Source organism: Meleagris gallopavo, chromosome 16 (assembly GCF_905368555.1).
Source record: "Meleagris gallopavo chromosome 16, MGAL_WU_HG_1.1, whole genome shotgun sequence".
Lineage (NCBI taxonomy): Eukaryota > Metazoa > Chordata > Aves > Galliformes > Phasianidae > Meleagris > Meleagris gallopavo.
In genome coordinates, this window is record NC_139419.1 from 2319570 (window position 1) to 2334805 (window position 15236).

A 15236-nucleotide genomic window follows, 5' to 3' on the forward strand; every position below is an offset into this window, starting at 1 on the left:
CTGATTGCTTGGAACCCCAATGCTGAGATCCAATTCATTTTTTTAATAGCAGTGGAACATCGCGTCGAAGTACGGCCTGCCCATTCATGACACTTAACGTTAAGTTAGCAGATCAATATCATCTTAAAAAGTTAACTCTGCAAAGACAAAATTGCTCTTTCAGGAGAAAAATACATTTTCTTTCAGCCTTAAGAACTGCAGCCACCAGTAGGTGGTGTTTCTGAAATGTCAGAGCACTTCTCCCCTACAATGAAATGCAAAACTCCACCTGCACTGCTGCTGCTTTTCATGCAGGACTCCACGCTCACTGCTGCTCCACGGTCACTGCAAACAAACCTATTTCATCTGAGGGCCTTTGAGCAGAAAGATTCTACCACGCGCCAAGATGACAACACACACCTGAAAATGTAAATATACCGACAACACAGGACTGATTTGCAGGTAGGAAAACGGAAATTTGTAACGCCAGTTTAGTAAATGGCCTTTCTTAGCTGCTAGATTTCACTCCAGCCAATATTTTCCTCTAAACTGTCCTGGGGGTTTAAGAATATCTTGTATAACAAAAATTGTTTTGTGCGTGTGTAAAATTGGCTGAGTTGTGACTTGCAAATGAATCTCTTAATAACCGATCAGCTGAGCTCTCTAGGTTTGAATACACTGCCCTGCCTGCAAAAATGCTGAAGGCAAAAGGAGAGCAAAAGGAACGGTGAGCAAAAGAAAAGTGACAAATAAGAGACAGCAGCTGCGTGAGTAGATCCAGCAAAAAAGAAACCAGCAGAAACAGGGTTAATTCCAGCCCTATGAGGCTGTTCAGCAGCACTTTGACTGAACACAAATTAGAACAACCCTGGGAATCTATAAAGCTTGTTTTATTGCCAAGGACGTGCAGCAAGATCTGCATTTTGCTGTCGTAAACTATCCTTTATTTAAGGCGTTTTAAAACAGGACAGACTTTGAGATGATGTTTTCACTGCTGAATTGTCAACAGGTGACATCCCCTGCAGCTCTGCACACCTAAAGGCAAGTTTATCCTGGCACGGCAGAGGAAGTTGACACATCCATTAAGTGCGTACCTGAGCGAGAAGCAGCCTTCTGCTGTCTGCAGGAAAACCAGCTCTGGAAAAATGGAATTAAGGTAAAAATGAAGTGTTTCACAGTCTGTGGTTACCTGTAACGTTTGCAGTAGCTTGGGTTTCGGTGGGCTCTCAGACTTTACTGAAGCCTGAGCACAGGGCTGCCATGCAGAATCAATTGCTTTGACTCATAACTTAACCTTCCTTTTATTTACAGCATTTTACTGCCTTACTCAAAGATAAAAGGGTGTTACATGAAAGGCAGTGGTCCGTGCCTCACTGGTATCTGCTTGAAACAAACACCAAACCTTCTTCAAATACATGTAATTTCACATGGATATTTTAGCATGCAGATTTACCTTATGAAAACGCTTCAAAGCACAGCAACAGTGACAGCGTACTTACAGCTCTCACTGGGAAGTAAAACCTCTTTTGATTCAAGTATCTGCTGGCTACTTCTAACAAAATGAATACATTTAAGCAAACTGAGACGTGCATTTCTGACTACAAATGCTCCTTCTCCTTCTCCATTCATGGTTTGCTCCTTCTGTGCATCAGCGCTACTTGAAATCATTAAAACGTGGAACTGAGCACTAATTTTACCAGTTTTGCTGGTAGGATGAAGATGAAAGCAATTCCAAATATTTAACATTTAACACAAGCTACCCTGGGTTACCATTTCCATGCTATTTGTGTAGCATTTTATTTAAATAAACTTCCAGCAATGCTCCGAGTCCACAGCATTCAGTGTTCATAAGGAAACAAATAGGATTATCAATGTTTTCATTCCCTTCCAGAAATCAACGTAGCATAATTAATTGCAAATAAAAGCAAACTGATGTTGGTGTAAATCCATGCGCTGCTTATACTACCTTCATTTCTAAGGTCTGCATTTCCTTCCCTCTGAAAGCAATAGGAACCAACTGCTGTTCGTCTCCGCTGCTTTCTCAGCCACAGACTCTCCTACTTAATAAGCTTATGAGCTGCTGATGAACTGAACACACACACACACACACACATATGCAATATAAACTTTATATTCATAGACTCTCTTCATTAGGCCAAATTCTCCCATTTGATGTCTGTATTTCCACATATTCCAATAGCGAATCGTTTACGAATTATAACGTTCTAACAGACCTACCCTCACAACACAACATCATCTCCAGCTAATTGTAATCCTTTCAACAGAACCGTTGTACATCCATTCCTAGCCGACACTTCCTGCAGCCTCAGCTGCACGTCTGAAGTTAGAAGCAGCATGTTGTGCATGGCAGAACGCTGCAGTATTAGATTAACAGTATTCCATTTGCAAATTGCAGGTCCAAGGATGTGCACTGAGTATTAACAGAACACAAATGGAGCTAGAATTCTGCCATCTTCCGACCCGCACGAAGGAGAACTGCTGATGAAAACCTTTCTTTGAAACGATCCAAGTACCGTTATGGTAAAAAGATCCCGACGTGATCTTACAGCATATAGGAACTGCAAGTGCTCTCATCTGCAATGCATGTAGTGCCTTGTAAGAAAACAAGAAAGAAAGAAATGTACTTCTTGTACTGTTATATTTCAGTTAATTTCAAGTCTAATTAATTTGGCTTCTAAAGAATTTGAATTTCCTATTCATAAGTGCGGGCTTTCTTCCGTTCCCATCAAAATGCTTCCAATTCACTGCTTTGAAAACACCCCAAAACCTCATCTTTTTGGCATCACTACCAAACTGTGAGTGCTGTTATCTTTTGCGCAGGTATTTTAACCATGGAAACCTACTCTGCCTCAGTCCCACCTGTCATATGTAACAGCACAACTTTCAACCTCAATGGATCGCATCTGTGTAACGAGAGCCTGTCTTCTAGATTAGCAGATAAATCAGAACACCAACAATACGTTATTGGGCTTTTCTTATCGTGTCTTTACACAATATTCCTTTTTCCCATCGGTTTTGTAGGGAACATTCTGATTCTGGTTGTAAACATAAGCTTTCGTGAGAAGATGACTATCCCAGACCTCTACTTCATCAACCTCGCGGTGGCCGATCTCATTTTAGTCGCTGATTCTCTCATTGAGGTTTTTAATCTTGACGAAAAGTATTACGATATCACTATTATATGCACCTTCATGTCTCTGTTCCTTCAGATCAACATGTATAGCAGCATTTTCTTTCTGACGTGGATGAGTTTTGACAGATACATAGCACTGGCAAAAGTAATGAGGTCCAACCTATTTCGCACTATGCAACACGCCAGGTTGAGCTGTGGTCTCATATGGATGGCATCTATTTCTGCAGCACTAGTGCCATTCACGGCTGTGCACCTCCAACACACCGGAGAGGTCTACTTTTGTTTTGCAGATGTAAAAGAAATCCAGTGGCTAGAAATAACCCTGGGGTTTATCATCCCCTTTGTGATCATCGGCCTTTGCTACTCGTTAATCGTTCGAGTCCTTATAAAAGCACACAAGCACAGGAGCCTCCGCCTGCGCCGACAGAAGGCTCTTCGAATGATATTCGTGGTGGTCCTGGTTTTCTTTATCTGCTGGCTCCCTGAAAACGTCTTCATTAGCGTCCAGCTTCTGCAAAAGAAAAGTGAGCCCGCCTCGTCAAGCAGCCCATCGTTCAGACACGACTACCCTTTAACAGGACACATTGTGAACCTCGCAGCTTTCTCCAACAGCTGTTTGAACCCTTTAATTTACAGTTTCCTAGGGGAAACCTTCAGAGACAAACTGCGGCTGTACATTGAGCAGAAAACCAAGATGTCCACGTTACATCGGTTCTGCCAGGCTGCCCTGACGTCTGTCATCCCCGACAGCAATGAGCAATCTGAGGTCTGATTTAGGGCTGTTGTGCAGAACGTCTGACTGTGAAGCTGTGCAAATAGTGAACAAAATGCTTACTTACTAACAGCAAAAAGCCCGCCTGTGTATGTATTGCACTGCTCTACTGAGTACGGAAGGTTTATATTCAGAATGTTTTTATGACAACTTTAATGTAGGGGAATATGCTATAGTCGGATTTATATTTAATTAAGAGCAGGATTATTAAAAGCTGAGCACTGAAGGAGCTTTATTTTATATAATACATGCATGAATAATAATATAGAAGAAAATTTTATCAAGCTAGGAAGACTCCAGATTTAACTTGATTATCGGAGATGTTATTTTGCTGGTGTATAGAAGGTACTTCCACTTAAACAACCAAACTGCAGTAAGAGTGGGGAAAAATCATTACAACACATTGATGTGGAGATGCAGTGATTTTTACCCAAATGTGTTAAGTTAAATGACTTTGTTTTTGAGAACTATATAGTATTATCATCATTGTATTCCAGCATGTCTTCCACAATTAACTTTTTCTGATCTTAATACAATCTAGAATGGTGGTGAGTTTTCGTCTCATAAATCTAATCTGCTGTTTACATCAGCACTTGATCAAACCTGTAATCATCTGTCACTATATGGTTCATCTCAAAGAACTTACTGCAGCAAAATGTAATGCTTTGCTCTTCTGAGGATTCCCCAGGAAAGCATTTCTCAGGATGGATATAATTGGGCTTTTTGTCAAAAATGCAAGCACATATATACATGCACCCACATCTCCCTTCAGACTCAAACAGAAGATCTGTCTCCACTTAGCAGAGCCATTCAGATGGTAGGAACCACATGTTGTGGCTTTAAAGAAGTCACATTCTGAAAAAGACTGCAAGAATTGCTTATAAAAACGAAAAAGCCTTTTTTTTTTTTTTTTAGAAGAACTTCTGATATGTTCACCTTTGCAGATCTGCACTTTGTGCCCTGCCCACCCCACCCCCAGAAACCACAGATCTTGGGAACCTTAAGGTGCATGTTGGTTGCTCTGTTCATTTGAAGACAAATGATGCTAAGAAAACAAACGTTAGCACCACATGCTAGAAAACAACAGCTTCTAATTTCTTTTAGAAAATAACTGGCTTTTAAATCTGGCTGATTGCTTAGAGTAGGTTACTGCTGAACTTCCCCAGAGGAAGCCATAAAGTTCTTAGAGATTTGTGCACAAGGTCATTAAACCATCACTCACTGCAGCTCTGAAATACACAACTAATTCCACCTCTGTGCTCACCAGCTAGAGCACCAGAGCTCCAGAGAATGTGATGATGTGCCCCATTTTTAATGTCACATATGAGCCAATTAGCACATAAAGGAGTTTTAAAATGTAGACGCTTAAAACCATGAGTAGAGTATTAAGCGACAAAGGAAATGGTGATTGCACTCATATTTCTCACAAAATAGTCGGTTTCCTAGTGAAGTTGTAGCCACAGAAGGTTTTAGCTGCATTGGAAGTAGCTGGATGTTCCTGAAACACTGAAATAGGAACAGCAGAGAGGAGTTTGCCCAGCAGCTGACCATTTCCAAGGGACTGTTAATCAGCAGCTAAGGAGAAATTCCCATTTACTCCCATCTTTCTGGCAGAGCACTAATAATATTTTGTCTTTGAAAGATACAAGCACTGCCATGCCTTCTCTCTATAGAAGCTTCTTGACAACACAGAGCAGCAAATCTCATGCTACCCAAGATGATACATATGTCCATTTTCCCTCATTAATTTCACAACTGGAATTAACCAAAATCATCCCAGTCTCAGTGTACATTAACCACCCTTCTGACAGACAGCTCTTTCAAACAGCACAAACAAAGGAACAGATCACACTTCTAGCAATGCATTTCCATCGATCAAGCCCCAGCACAGCATAACAGCTTTGGGTAATCCCAGCACTTTCCATGAATAAACCAACTTCTCTGGGGTTGCAGCAGTACAGTTTCCCAAAGAGGATTCCTCCATCCAACATCCCACTACCTGTCTAAAAGCACATTTGCATTTGGTTCAGGTTTATGAGCCGTACCTGAAATGACTAAATTTAAACATGCTATTGTAACTAAACGACAAGTGTTGTCCCAGGTGAGAAAATGACACCTCTTCACAGAAGTTGGTGGTGGTTTTTTCCTCCAGTGTGTAATTTAATCACATAAAGTTGCTTTCACTGCATCCTTTCAGCAGCTTGAGATTTACTACACGGTGACTGTGCAGGCATGAAAAGCAGAGACGGTCGGTCTCGAGATGAAGTTTGTTTAATTCGTGTAAAGCATTGATGCTGTGAATGCACGTGGCAAGGAATTCAAGTCAGTGGGTCAAACAAACCAGATCCTGCACGGGACAGACGAGATGCAGAGAAAAACAGCCCCTTCCTTTCCCCTTCTGGCCACAAAAAAGCCAAAGGCTTGCATCCAAAAATGCTTTACCCATCCATTCCAAAAGGGAACAGCTGCTACAAAGCAAATTCAAAAAGCAAAAAGCAGAAATCTTAAAACGTGATTGCCTTCAATATTGCTTCTATCAACTGGAAAAAATACCACCTCTTCTTATATTGCCCTAATGTCACCAGTTGCTGTGCTTTATCAGCTGTTCATTAAGACTGCAAAAGGGAGGAGGTTACCTGGATAATTCTGAGTGGTTAGGACTGCTACTTTCTGTGTCAAAATGTGGTTCACAGGAGGTGAAAGTACAAAGAATTCAACCTTGAGCATGATTTAATTCCATTTGAACTTGTTTCTACATAAAAAGGAGAAACAAATGCACGCACAGAAGGCAGGCTTGAATGTTCATAGCTATTCATGAAGATGGATTAACGAATTCACTTGATTTTGCTTGAAAACAAGGGTGTGATTCGAATTGAGGGGACTCTACCCTTCCCCTCCAACCCAAAAGCCCTTCCCCGCTCGTTCACAGCACCACACAAATGTTTGGGACTTCCAACAAAGAAGAGCACAGAGCTAAATTCATGGTTGAACTCAATCAATCGAATTATCTCTTTGCAACAAGTTTACTCTCATGTTACCAATTACTCTTACAGCAGCCCATCACTATACAGCCAGACACAGACATTCCTCGTTCAGACTGTTTAGATTAAGCTATTATTATTATTATTACATTCTGTTTATTAAGCATGTCTCCAATAAACATTTCCACCTCAGAAATGCATTTTATCTTTTTTTTTTTTCTCCTCTTAGTGTTTCATCTGCAGAAACATATGATAGGGAACAAGCCATTTTTAAGATGTGTGTGCAGACAACCTTGCCGTATACTCTTAAGCTCTGCTGTCAGAGAGGTACGCAGTGGTAGGCAGTGCCATGTGCTACATCTTACAGACACACGCCGGATTTGAAAATCTGAGCACTCCCCATTCATGTTCATAATTTTGATGTCTTCCCTACCATTGGAAAAATGGTATTTTCCAAACTATTTATTCTCCATTGGCATACGATACGTGGAAGTTTTAGCCCTTGCCTTTTAGCTTCCACTCCATCACAAAGCAGTGTGACACAGCCAGGAGCCAAGAAGGAACAGCTGCAGATTGAGCCAGCCACCCAAGCTGACAACAAGAACGCAGTGCCTTCTCAGGACCTCAGGCCCTGCAGGATCAGCTCACTGCCTTTCACTCAGCATCTCGCGTGCTGCCTTGGTTATTTACATCACACAGTTCATTCCACTGCAACAGATTTAGAGATGCTTGTCTCAGCCTCATCAAGTAGCCTGTGTGTTTAGGAAGATTTCAAAGTCATTTAACTCCAGTGATAAAACCAAGCCAAGTTTTCAACCTGTTTTTCTAAATAACTCAAGCACTGTCTTCCACAAACATACACAGAAATTTGTAAGTTCTAAGTTCACAAGCTACTGAGTTATTCATTAAAAAAAACCCCCAACACTACATTTTTAAATGCACGTACCCTAAGTAAGGATGTAATGCAGCAGGATAAGCTATTCAAAAGCAATGACTTTGTTTAGAAATCCCCATGCTTGACCTGCAAGCAAAATCATTCCAAAGGCTTAAAATCTTTTCAAACTGCACAACATATGTTTTCTGGAAGGATTTCAGAAACACTCTGTAACAAAGACGTAATAGAGAAACGGGAAAAATGTTGGGGTACTGTTAAATTATCCCTAGCAATGGCATGAAGGCTATTCTGAAGTTCACTGGTTGTCTAATAGCAGCAGAGATGGATGCCTTCTGCCTCAACCACAGCAACATTTCCGTTACTGGATATTCTCTCAATAGAAACAGAATATAATGGCAAATGAGATTTTCTTCTATTCATTCTCTTCCATTCAGAACTGAAGAGAAATAGCCTTACCTGACTACAGCAACTATTTAACTCTTGTGTGCCACTATTCAGTTACAAGTGCAAATGGAGAGAAACCCAAGAAAAATCTCTCTCAGTGCTGTCCCATGCTCCAAATATCAATGTTTGGGCTGGGCAAGACAGAAAGGAGATACAAAGAGCAATATCTGCAAGAACTTAATTTAGAAGCTTTCTTGGCTTTCAAAGACACGAGTTCAGAAGAATTACTTCTGATATCATTAAAAGCTGAACACTCTTAGAACAGCAAGACAAGTGACGAGCTATTTCCTTATCATGGTGCAGAAGAGGTGGTGATGTGGCACTGCAGAAGTGATCCATGGATCACAAGTGCAGACCTGCAGGCTGGGAGCTGCTGACACTGACAGCAGATGGCACAGAAGCTAGGCACGTGCTCAGCCCACAACAGGGACTGTGTGAGCATCCTTGGCAATCCTGCCCCTGGTCCCTATGAGATTTCTGCTCCACTCAATTCTCCCTGCTACAGGGTAAAGCCTTTCGGCTCTTGGCCAGAAGGTGCTATTGTACGACCAACAGGTTTGGGACAGATGCCCATTGCTATTGTAAACCCAAACTAGAACATGACTTAATCCAGACCACTCGTTGTAAAGAGGGAAACACATTTTAAATGAAGATAGTTCACTAACCCTAACCATGAAATAAGAACACAGGGTTATTAAAATAAAGCCTTCAGAATATAAAATACAAATTGCTTATATTTATTATTAGCTATGTCAGAATGTAAAGGTAGAATAGAACGACAGTTATTAAAAACATGCATCTTCCCTGCATGCTTTCGTATAAACTCCATGCTCCATTTCAGGTGAGGCAGCTCTGACTCTTCGGCACATTGTCTGAATGGTCCTGATGTTCTTCAAACAGAAAGGGTGTAAGGGCAGAGCTCTCCATCTTCCCCTGTGTACATTTGCTGTTTGCAAAGCCTGCCTTACAGATGCAAATTATTAAAATAATGCTGAAAATTCAATAAAACATTGTATGATGATCATCTGCTTCGTGTCCTACAGAACTCTAATGGGATTCAATTAGAAGTAGGGAAATGCATTCAAAGACAGGGTCTGGTTCTTTAGGTAAGAGGCTCTCCTGTCAAATACCTTCATGCTTGTACACGCAACACTTCAGGTAGCTTCTAAAAGTCCAAAGATTAATTTTCTGTTCTAATTACTTGTTGGATGTAACACAAGAATTTTATAAGAATTTATTCGTGGCTTTGATCTAACTCACAAGAATCATTTTATCTATACTGTGATGTATCAATTAACATATACAACATACACTGCTCTTTCACATGGCTCTCAATATTGCCTCTAAATGCAAGAGGCATTTTGGAGAAGGAAAACCCTGGTGAAATAATGCCAGTTCCTCATCCATACTGCAGAAGTAGCCATAGCTGCCCCTATCTACTCAGAAAGGCTTTGTGTTGTATAACAGATCCCATCAAATAATTAGTATTTCATAAAAATCCTCATTATGCCCATTTGGTTTTCAAAAGCAGCAGCATTCTATCAAGGACTGGGAAAGCTGCTGATTTTAACAGTGACCTTACTTTAAACATTCAAGTCTGTGTCTTTTTTCTTTTTTAGATAAATTAACATTTATAAAACTGTACCCAGGAGCAATCAAGAGGAAAGAGCAGATCCACAGGACTCAGCCTGCAGTCCAATGTTACGGCGCACACACTCCATGCCCCCAGCCCTATCAAGAGCAATACGTAGTAAACATTTATCCTCTCAAGCTTACAGTGTAACTTCTTGCCAAATAGAATGTTTTGAGAATTCACATATATAATCAGATGCATTTTATTCTCGCTGAACATCTACTTATTTCTGAGGTTTGGGGCCTAATTTTTTATATTAGGTAATTCAGGCCTTTTCTAGCAGTTTTCACTCATCGTGCCTCTATGATGAGCTAGAACCAGAAACAGAGGATGAGTAAACAAAACCACGGTTGACAAAGGCACAACTGCAGCGTCCTCAGTTGAGTGGAGCTGGGTGGTATACACTCACTATCACCTGCCCCTGCTCCTGACCTCAGTGATTCTCAGCATCCACAGAAGCTTCAGCCATCAGTGGGAACTCTGCGTTGAGCTCCAGTTTCCTGAAAATATGTGCAGCTAAGTCATGAAAGCAAGGATTTATATTGGAAGCCTAGCAAGAACAGTCAAGGAAAGTTCTCCCACTGAGTAAAGAGCGAGAGCTGAAAGGAAATGTCAGTTGTGCTCCAAGAAGAGAAAGAATTTCCCCTCTTGATGGCAAACCAGGAATGGTTGTGTTTCCACCACTGAACTCCCATCGCCTCAATTCCTGGGTATGAGGAAAAGTAAAGAACTAAATTTGAACGTATACAGATTAATGCAAACACCCATAGTGAGCACAGCACTTTTGCTGGTTAACATGTGCTGAAAAATGCACAATTCCTTCAAACCAAAGTAAGAAATGCACCACGCGTTGTTTATCCCAAACACAGTTGGGGACGTGAGCCTTTCGCCTGGGAAAACCATCTTCAAAGCAGCAACTGTTTTCCCAGCTGTGAAGACTCTTTCCTGGGAAATCTACTCGTACCATTACAAAAATAATTTTCAAAGGAATGTGAAATTATTCTGCCTAATCTATGCACATCCGTATTTCAGACGTTATTTTGTACCTTCTTAGGCATGTTTGCTTACAGAAGGCCTCGTGTTCCCTACAAACACGATGTGGTGTGACAAAAAAATTTACTTCTTTTAAAAGATAAATAAACACGTGGTTAATTCAATCAAATAATTTGTACCAACTCTACCAATATTCTAAGAAAGAAGTGTTAGCAGGAAGCAAATAGCTCTGTCCCATAAGCATCTGCCCTCTCAGTTTGTTTTTTTATTCCCTTTCCCCTAATTTGAATAATATCGCATAGATATTAAGAAAGCAGACAAAACACGTAGGATCCCACACAGCAAGTCACAAATGGGGTCCCAGTTTGGTAATTGCTTTCAGCAATCACAGGGCTGTCCTGTGGAGCAGCAGTCAGAAGCTCAGGGCCAGAGGGAGGCCTTGGAGCAAGGCAGAGAATGACTGAAACCAGTAACAGCAACCAGCAGGAAGGTAGGCCAAAGGAGAGAGAAATGGGCCCAACGTTACCACTGCAGACTGGCCAAGCCCAGCAGGCTAACGAAAGTTCATTAGTATCCCTACTGACGTTTAAGCTTGCGTTGAGAAGGAGCTATCTTCCCCTCCTTATCGCAAGAAGAGAGATTAATTCACCAGAGTTATCCCTCCCAGCAAAACAACTGCTGGTGCACCCCTGCGTCGAGGCAGGGATGAAAGATTGTGTCATCTTCTCTTCATAACGCACACACAACTCTATTTGCACATTAGAAATGCTAGCTGCATGGTCAGAAAACACTACAAGATTCTCACTTTAGGAGGTTTAGCTGAAAAAAAAAAAAAAAAAAGAATTCTTCAGTAATTTATTTTCCTTTTATTTTTTCCCCAATATGGAAGACCAGTTCTCCAAATATTTATTTAAAATTACTACATGGATAACATTAAGCACAGCACGCAGGATTAAGTTAGTAAAGCAAAACTGTACAAATGTAGGAGGACATGCACTTAGGTGCAACCTCACAGCGCAGCTCAGGGTGGAAAATACAGCTTATTTTGGTGGTTACAGAAAAGGCTTCACATTGTTCAAAATGAATCAATAAATAAATCAAAGTAACAAGACAGGACTCATAGACTTTGCTTGCAAACCATCCACAGCTCTTTATTCCAGCAACAGGACTTAGTATGAATCAGTGGGCTGCCAAAGAAAGAAATACACTTTCTGATGAGAGCTTTATAGTATCTGCTTGATAGATCTTACGCCACAAACGTCTGGTTTGCATTCATTAACCATTCATATTACTCCCCCAGTTACCTGGTTACAAGCAGCATTAAAGATCGTATCAAAGTAGCACTCCTAAGTATTCCACCGAGCTCACACCAAAATTGTGCACCTCCACAGCTGAAATACTGTGGTTTATGGGGGGGTTTTCCACTACTATACACAAAACAATGATTTTAAAGAATCACTTTTTATGGTTGGCTTTGCTGCAGGATGAGTTTAAGAACTCCTTGTTGGTCTTTATCACAATCCCCAGAAGGCTGAAGAGAAAAACACTTTCCTTACTAAGTTTCCCATTTTCCATTTAGCAAACAGAGCTTACTGTTTGGGCACCTGCACAGCAGCCCTCTGATTAAAGAAACGCTCTGAGCTACTTGTTTATTTGCCATTGTTTGTACTGCCTGTATGGAATCTCAAAAATTAAATTCCTTTCCCACTGATTTTGCCTTTATCTGGGGGAAATGTTGATTCCTCCTCCTCCAACCACCAGCACTGCTGAAGATGACAAGGAACAGACAAGGACCTCGTGCTGCATGAGCATTACACAAAATACCCTTCAACCACAAACAACAGGATTTGATTTATAATGACCTGACTGGCTCTTACTCAATTTTCCTTGAAGTTACAACATTTGCTAGACTAAATTGGGAAGGAAGAGGAAATTAACGTTGTTTTCTATGGATTATCAATTTTGAGTCTCTTGCTTAATAGATGTTCAACTCTGGAAGAATTTCTTACTGTTCTGCAGGAAGCCTGCAGCTCTGAGAACAGCACTGGAGGAACAGGATGCAGCCCTTATGTCCCAAGGTTAAAAGATCCTTTGGTACAGTGAGGTCGTTCTCAGCAGAACTCCAGCAGCCTTCACAACCAAAGCCATCACTGCACCACGTTCCTTGCCTACAACACTCTAAACGTCAGTTCTGCTTTTCAGTAAGCTTCCATAGCACTGAGGCAGCTGAAATCTGAAGGGTGAAGAAATCCATAAACAGAAGCAAGGCACGAGTGACTGCAAACAAGCACTTCCAATGCTTCTGTTACTTCAACACGACAGATAACAATATCATGAATATTCTTGCCATGGAACCGAGACAAAACTCATTTGTCACAGACAAGGCCCATCAGAAAGTTTTTCTTTAAGAAGCCAGTATTTAGCTCCAGACCACCAGTCTAGAAGGCGTACTTCAAATTTCTTTTCTTTATGCCTATATTATGTGACAATATAAAGAATAATCTCCAATTATAGTATGGGTTAATGTAAGACTGTGTTGGTAAGCTACAAAATCATTAAAAACACAGACACTAATGCCCAGGCATTTTAAAAATCAATGTTAAAGACATGTGGGTTTTATTGCCAAGTAGCTCAATAAAACAGCAATGTTATGAAAATCATTAAAAAAAAACACAAAGTAAATTCAATCTAAAAACTTGCATTGCTCAGCCCCACTCGAATCTGGCATGCAGAGCCACGTGGTTCTGAGATCATTCACAGAAACATTTCTGTTGTACCTGAATCACCCACTGCTATTCAACATAAAGAAAAGAAACTGAGAAGATGAAAATCAATAAGACATCAAGATTACTCCAAAAGGTCAAGCTGTTCCAAGGAGAAATGCTTTCATCTCAGGCTGCTGAAAATTTCTGAGATAAATTCCACGAAGGAATAATCAATGTAATAAATTCAGACACTTAAGACAGATTCCAACGTGCCTGCCTGCAGCTCTGTAACAAAATCATTTAGAGATTTACATCTTCCACTTTGCAGACTGAAAGTGCTGTAACAGAATAGGAAAAAAAGTAAATCATGGGAAAGAAGAGTGACTTAATGACCCAGTGAAACCTCCCCCACCACAAGCAGCGTGCCGTGCTGCTATCTTCTGACCTATTTCCATCACATGAGACTCCTTAGCAGGAACTGGAACCTACCAATTCTTGCATTAAGAACACTAAAAAAAAGTTCTCTTTACTTCAGTTGCTGCATTAGAAGTCCACCACAGCACAGAATCCAGCACAGAATCAGAATCCAGCTGTCATACTTCAGCAATTTCTGCAGGTCTATCAGAGGTTAAGCTTACTTTAAAGTAGCAGAGCATTCTCAGCAGTTGTCTTTGTTCCATCCAGCTACCAGAGCCCATTACTCTGCAGCTTGCTTCTCTCGAGAGCTCCTTCTTACCTTCCTGTATATGCACAGCAAATTTAACTTGTTTTCAGCTACATCTTGCACACTGACAAGATCTGATTGCCAAAGCATTTTAAAGCACAACGCCACTGTGACTTAACTGCGTATTTCACACTAAGTTGGGAGTGCACACGAGCAACAGCCAAAGTGGGATACAGCTGACACTCACTGACCATTTCTGCACTAAAACTGCTTAAGATCTGTCTGATGTTTTTCATCCTTGCCAGCCATTTCAAATAAAAAATGTGGTCTACTGACTTACACACTATCAACAGTTATAGTTTATAAAGCTGATGCCAAAAAATAGCTTCTCATAGACCTTATATGGCATTCCCTAAAACTAACACCAGATACATGTTTAAGCCACCCTCTGACACCAACATTTATAGTCCTAAGAATGCTGTGCCTAGCCATGTTCCCTAACAGCACTAAGGAGCCTGCTTTCCATTTCATATTTGCTCTCTCTTTCACTGTTCTACAGCCTGCAAAAACAACAAGAGCAGATCCAGGCCTCCTATGAGCTGACCAGGTGACATCAGACAGTCCAAAAAGAAAGATCAGACAACATCATCTTCATTTTGACTTTCCACTTCACACTTCTTACCCTGGAAAATTATTTCCACACAAACTGAATTATATTACTATGAATCTGAAGTCTGTAATGCACATCTTACAAAGAGGAGAAACATCTCCTTTTATGAAGCTACAAATAAGAGACTTGCCATTTTACTTTGGAATAGACAAAGGTGCACTCCTGCCTTACTTCAGCACATTCCCACTGTGTTCAAAACCACAACTATTTACAGATCTCCAAACAGCTGCTGCCCAGAGCTTGGCTATTCTCATGGTTCACAACTGCAGACACATGCAGTACATGCACACAAGCAAAAGCTCTCAGAAAGAAGTATTATTGCCAGTGTGCTTAGGCAAAGCACAAC

The 15236-nt window shown here is 40.8% G+C and overlaps 2 protein-coding genes across 11 annotated transcripts in view; one reads left to right on the forward strand and one right to left on the reverse strand.

Annotated features, from left to right (window-relative positions):
- CHLSN (cholesin) overlaps positions 1–15236 on the reverse strand; it is a 99204-nt gene that overhangs the window by 80862 nt on the left and 3106 nt on the right. The window lies entirely within an intron of this gene.
- On the forward strand, positions 260–7082 carry GPER1 (G protein-coupled estrogen receptor 1). 2 transcript variants are annotated; one of them, XM_085238047.1, is made up of 3 exons: positions 260–441; positions 989–1135; positions 2396–7082. In XM_085238047.1, the coding sequence occupies exon 3, from the start codon at positions 2832–2834 to the stop codon at positions 3903–3905; it is 1074 nt and encodes a 357-aa protein (XP_085094173.1). In that variant the 5' UTR covers positions 260–441; positions 989–1135; positions 2396–2831; the 3' UTR covers positions 3906–7082. The 2 variants fall into 2 exon arrangements, with proteins under 2 accessions (XP_085094173.1, XP_085094172.1); XM_085238046.1 differs by lacking the exon at positions 260–441 and having other exon boundaries at positions 813–1135.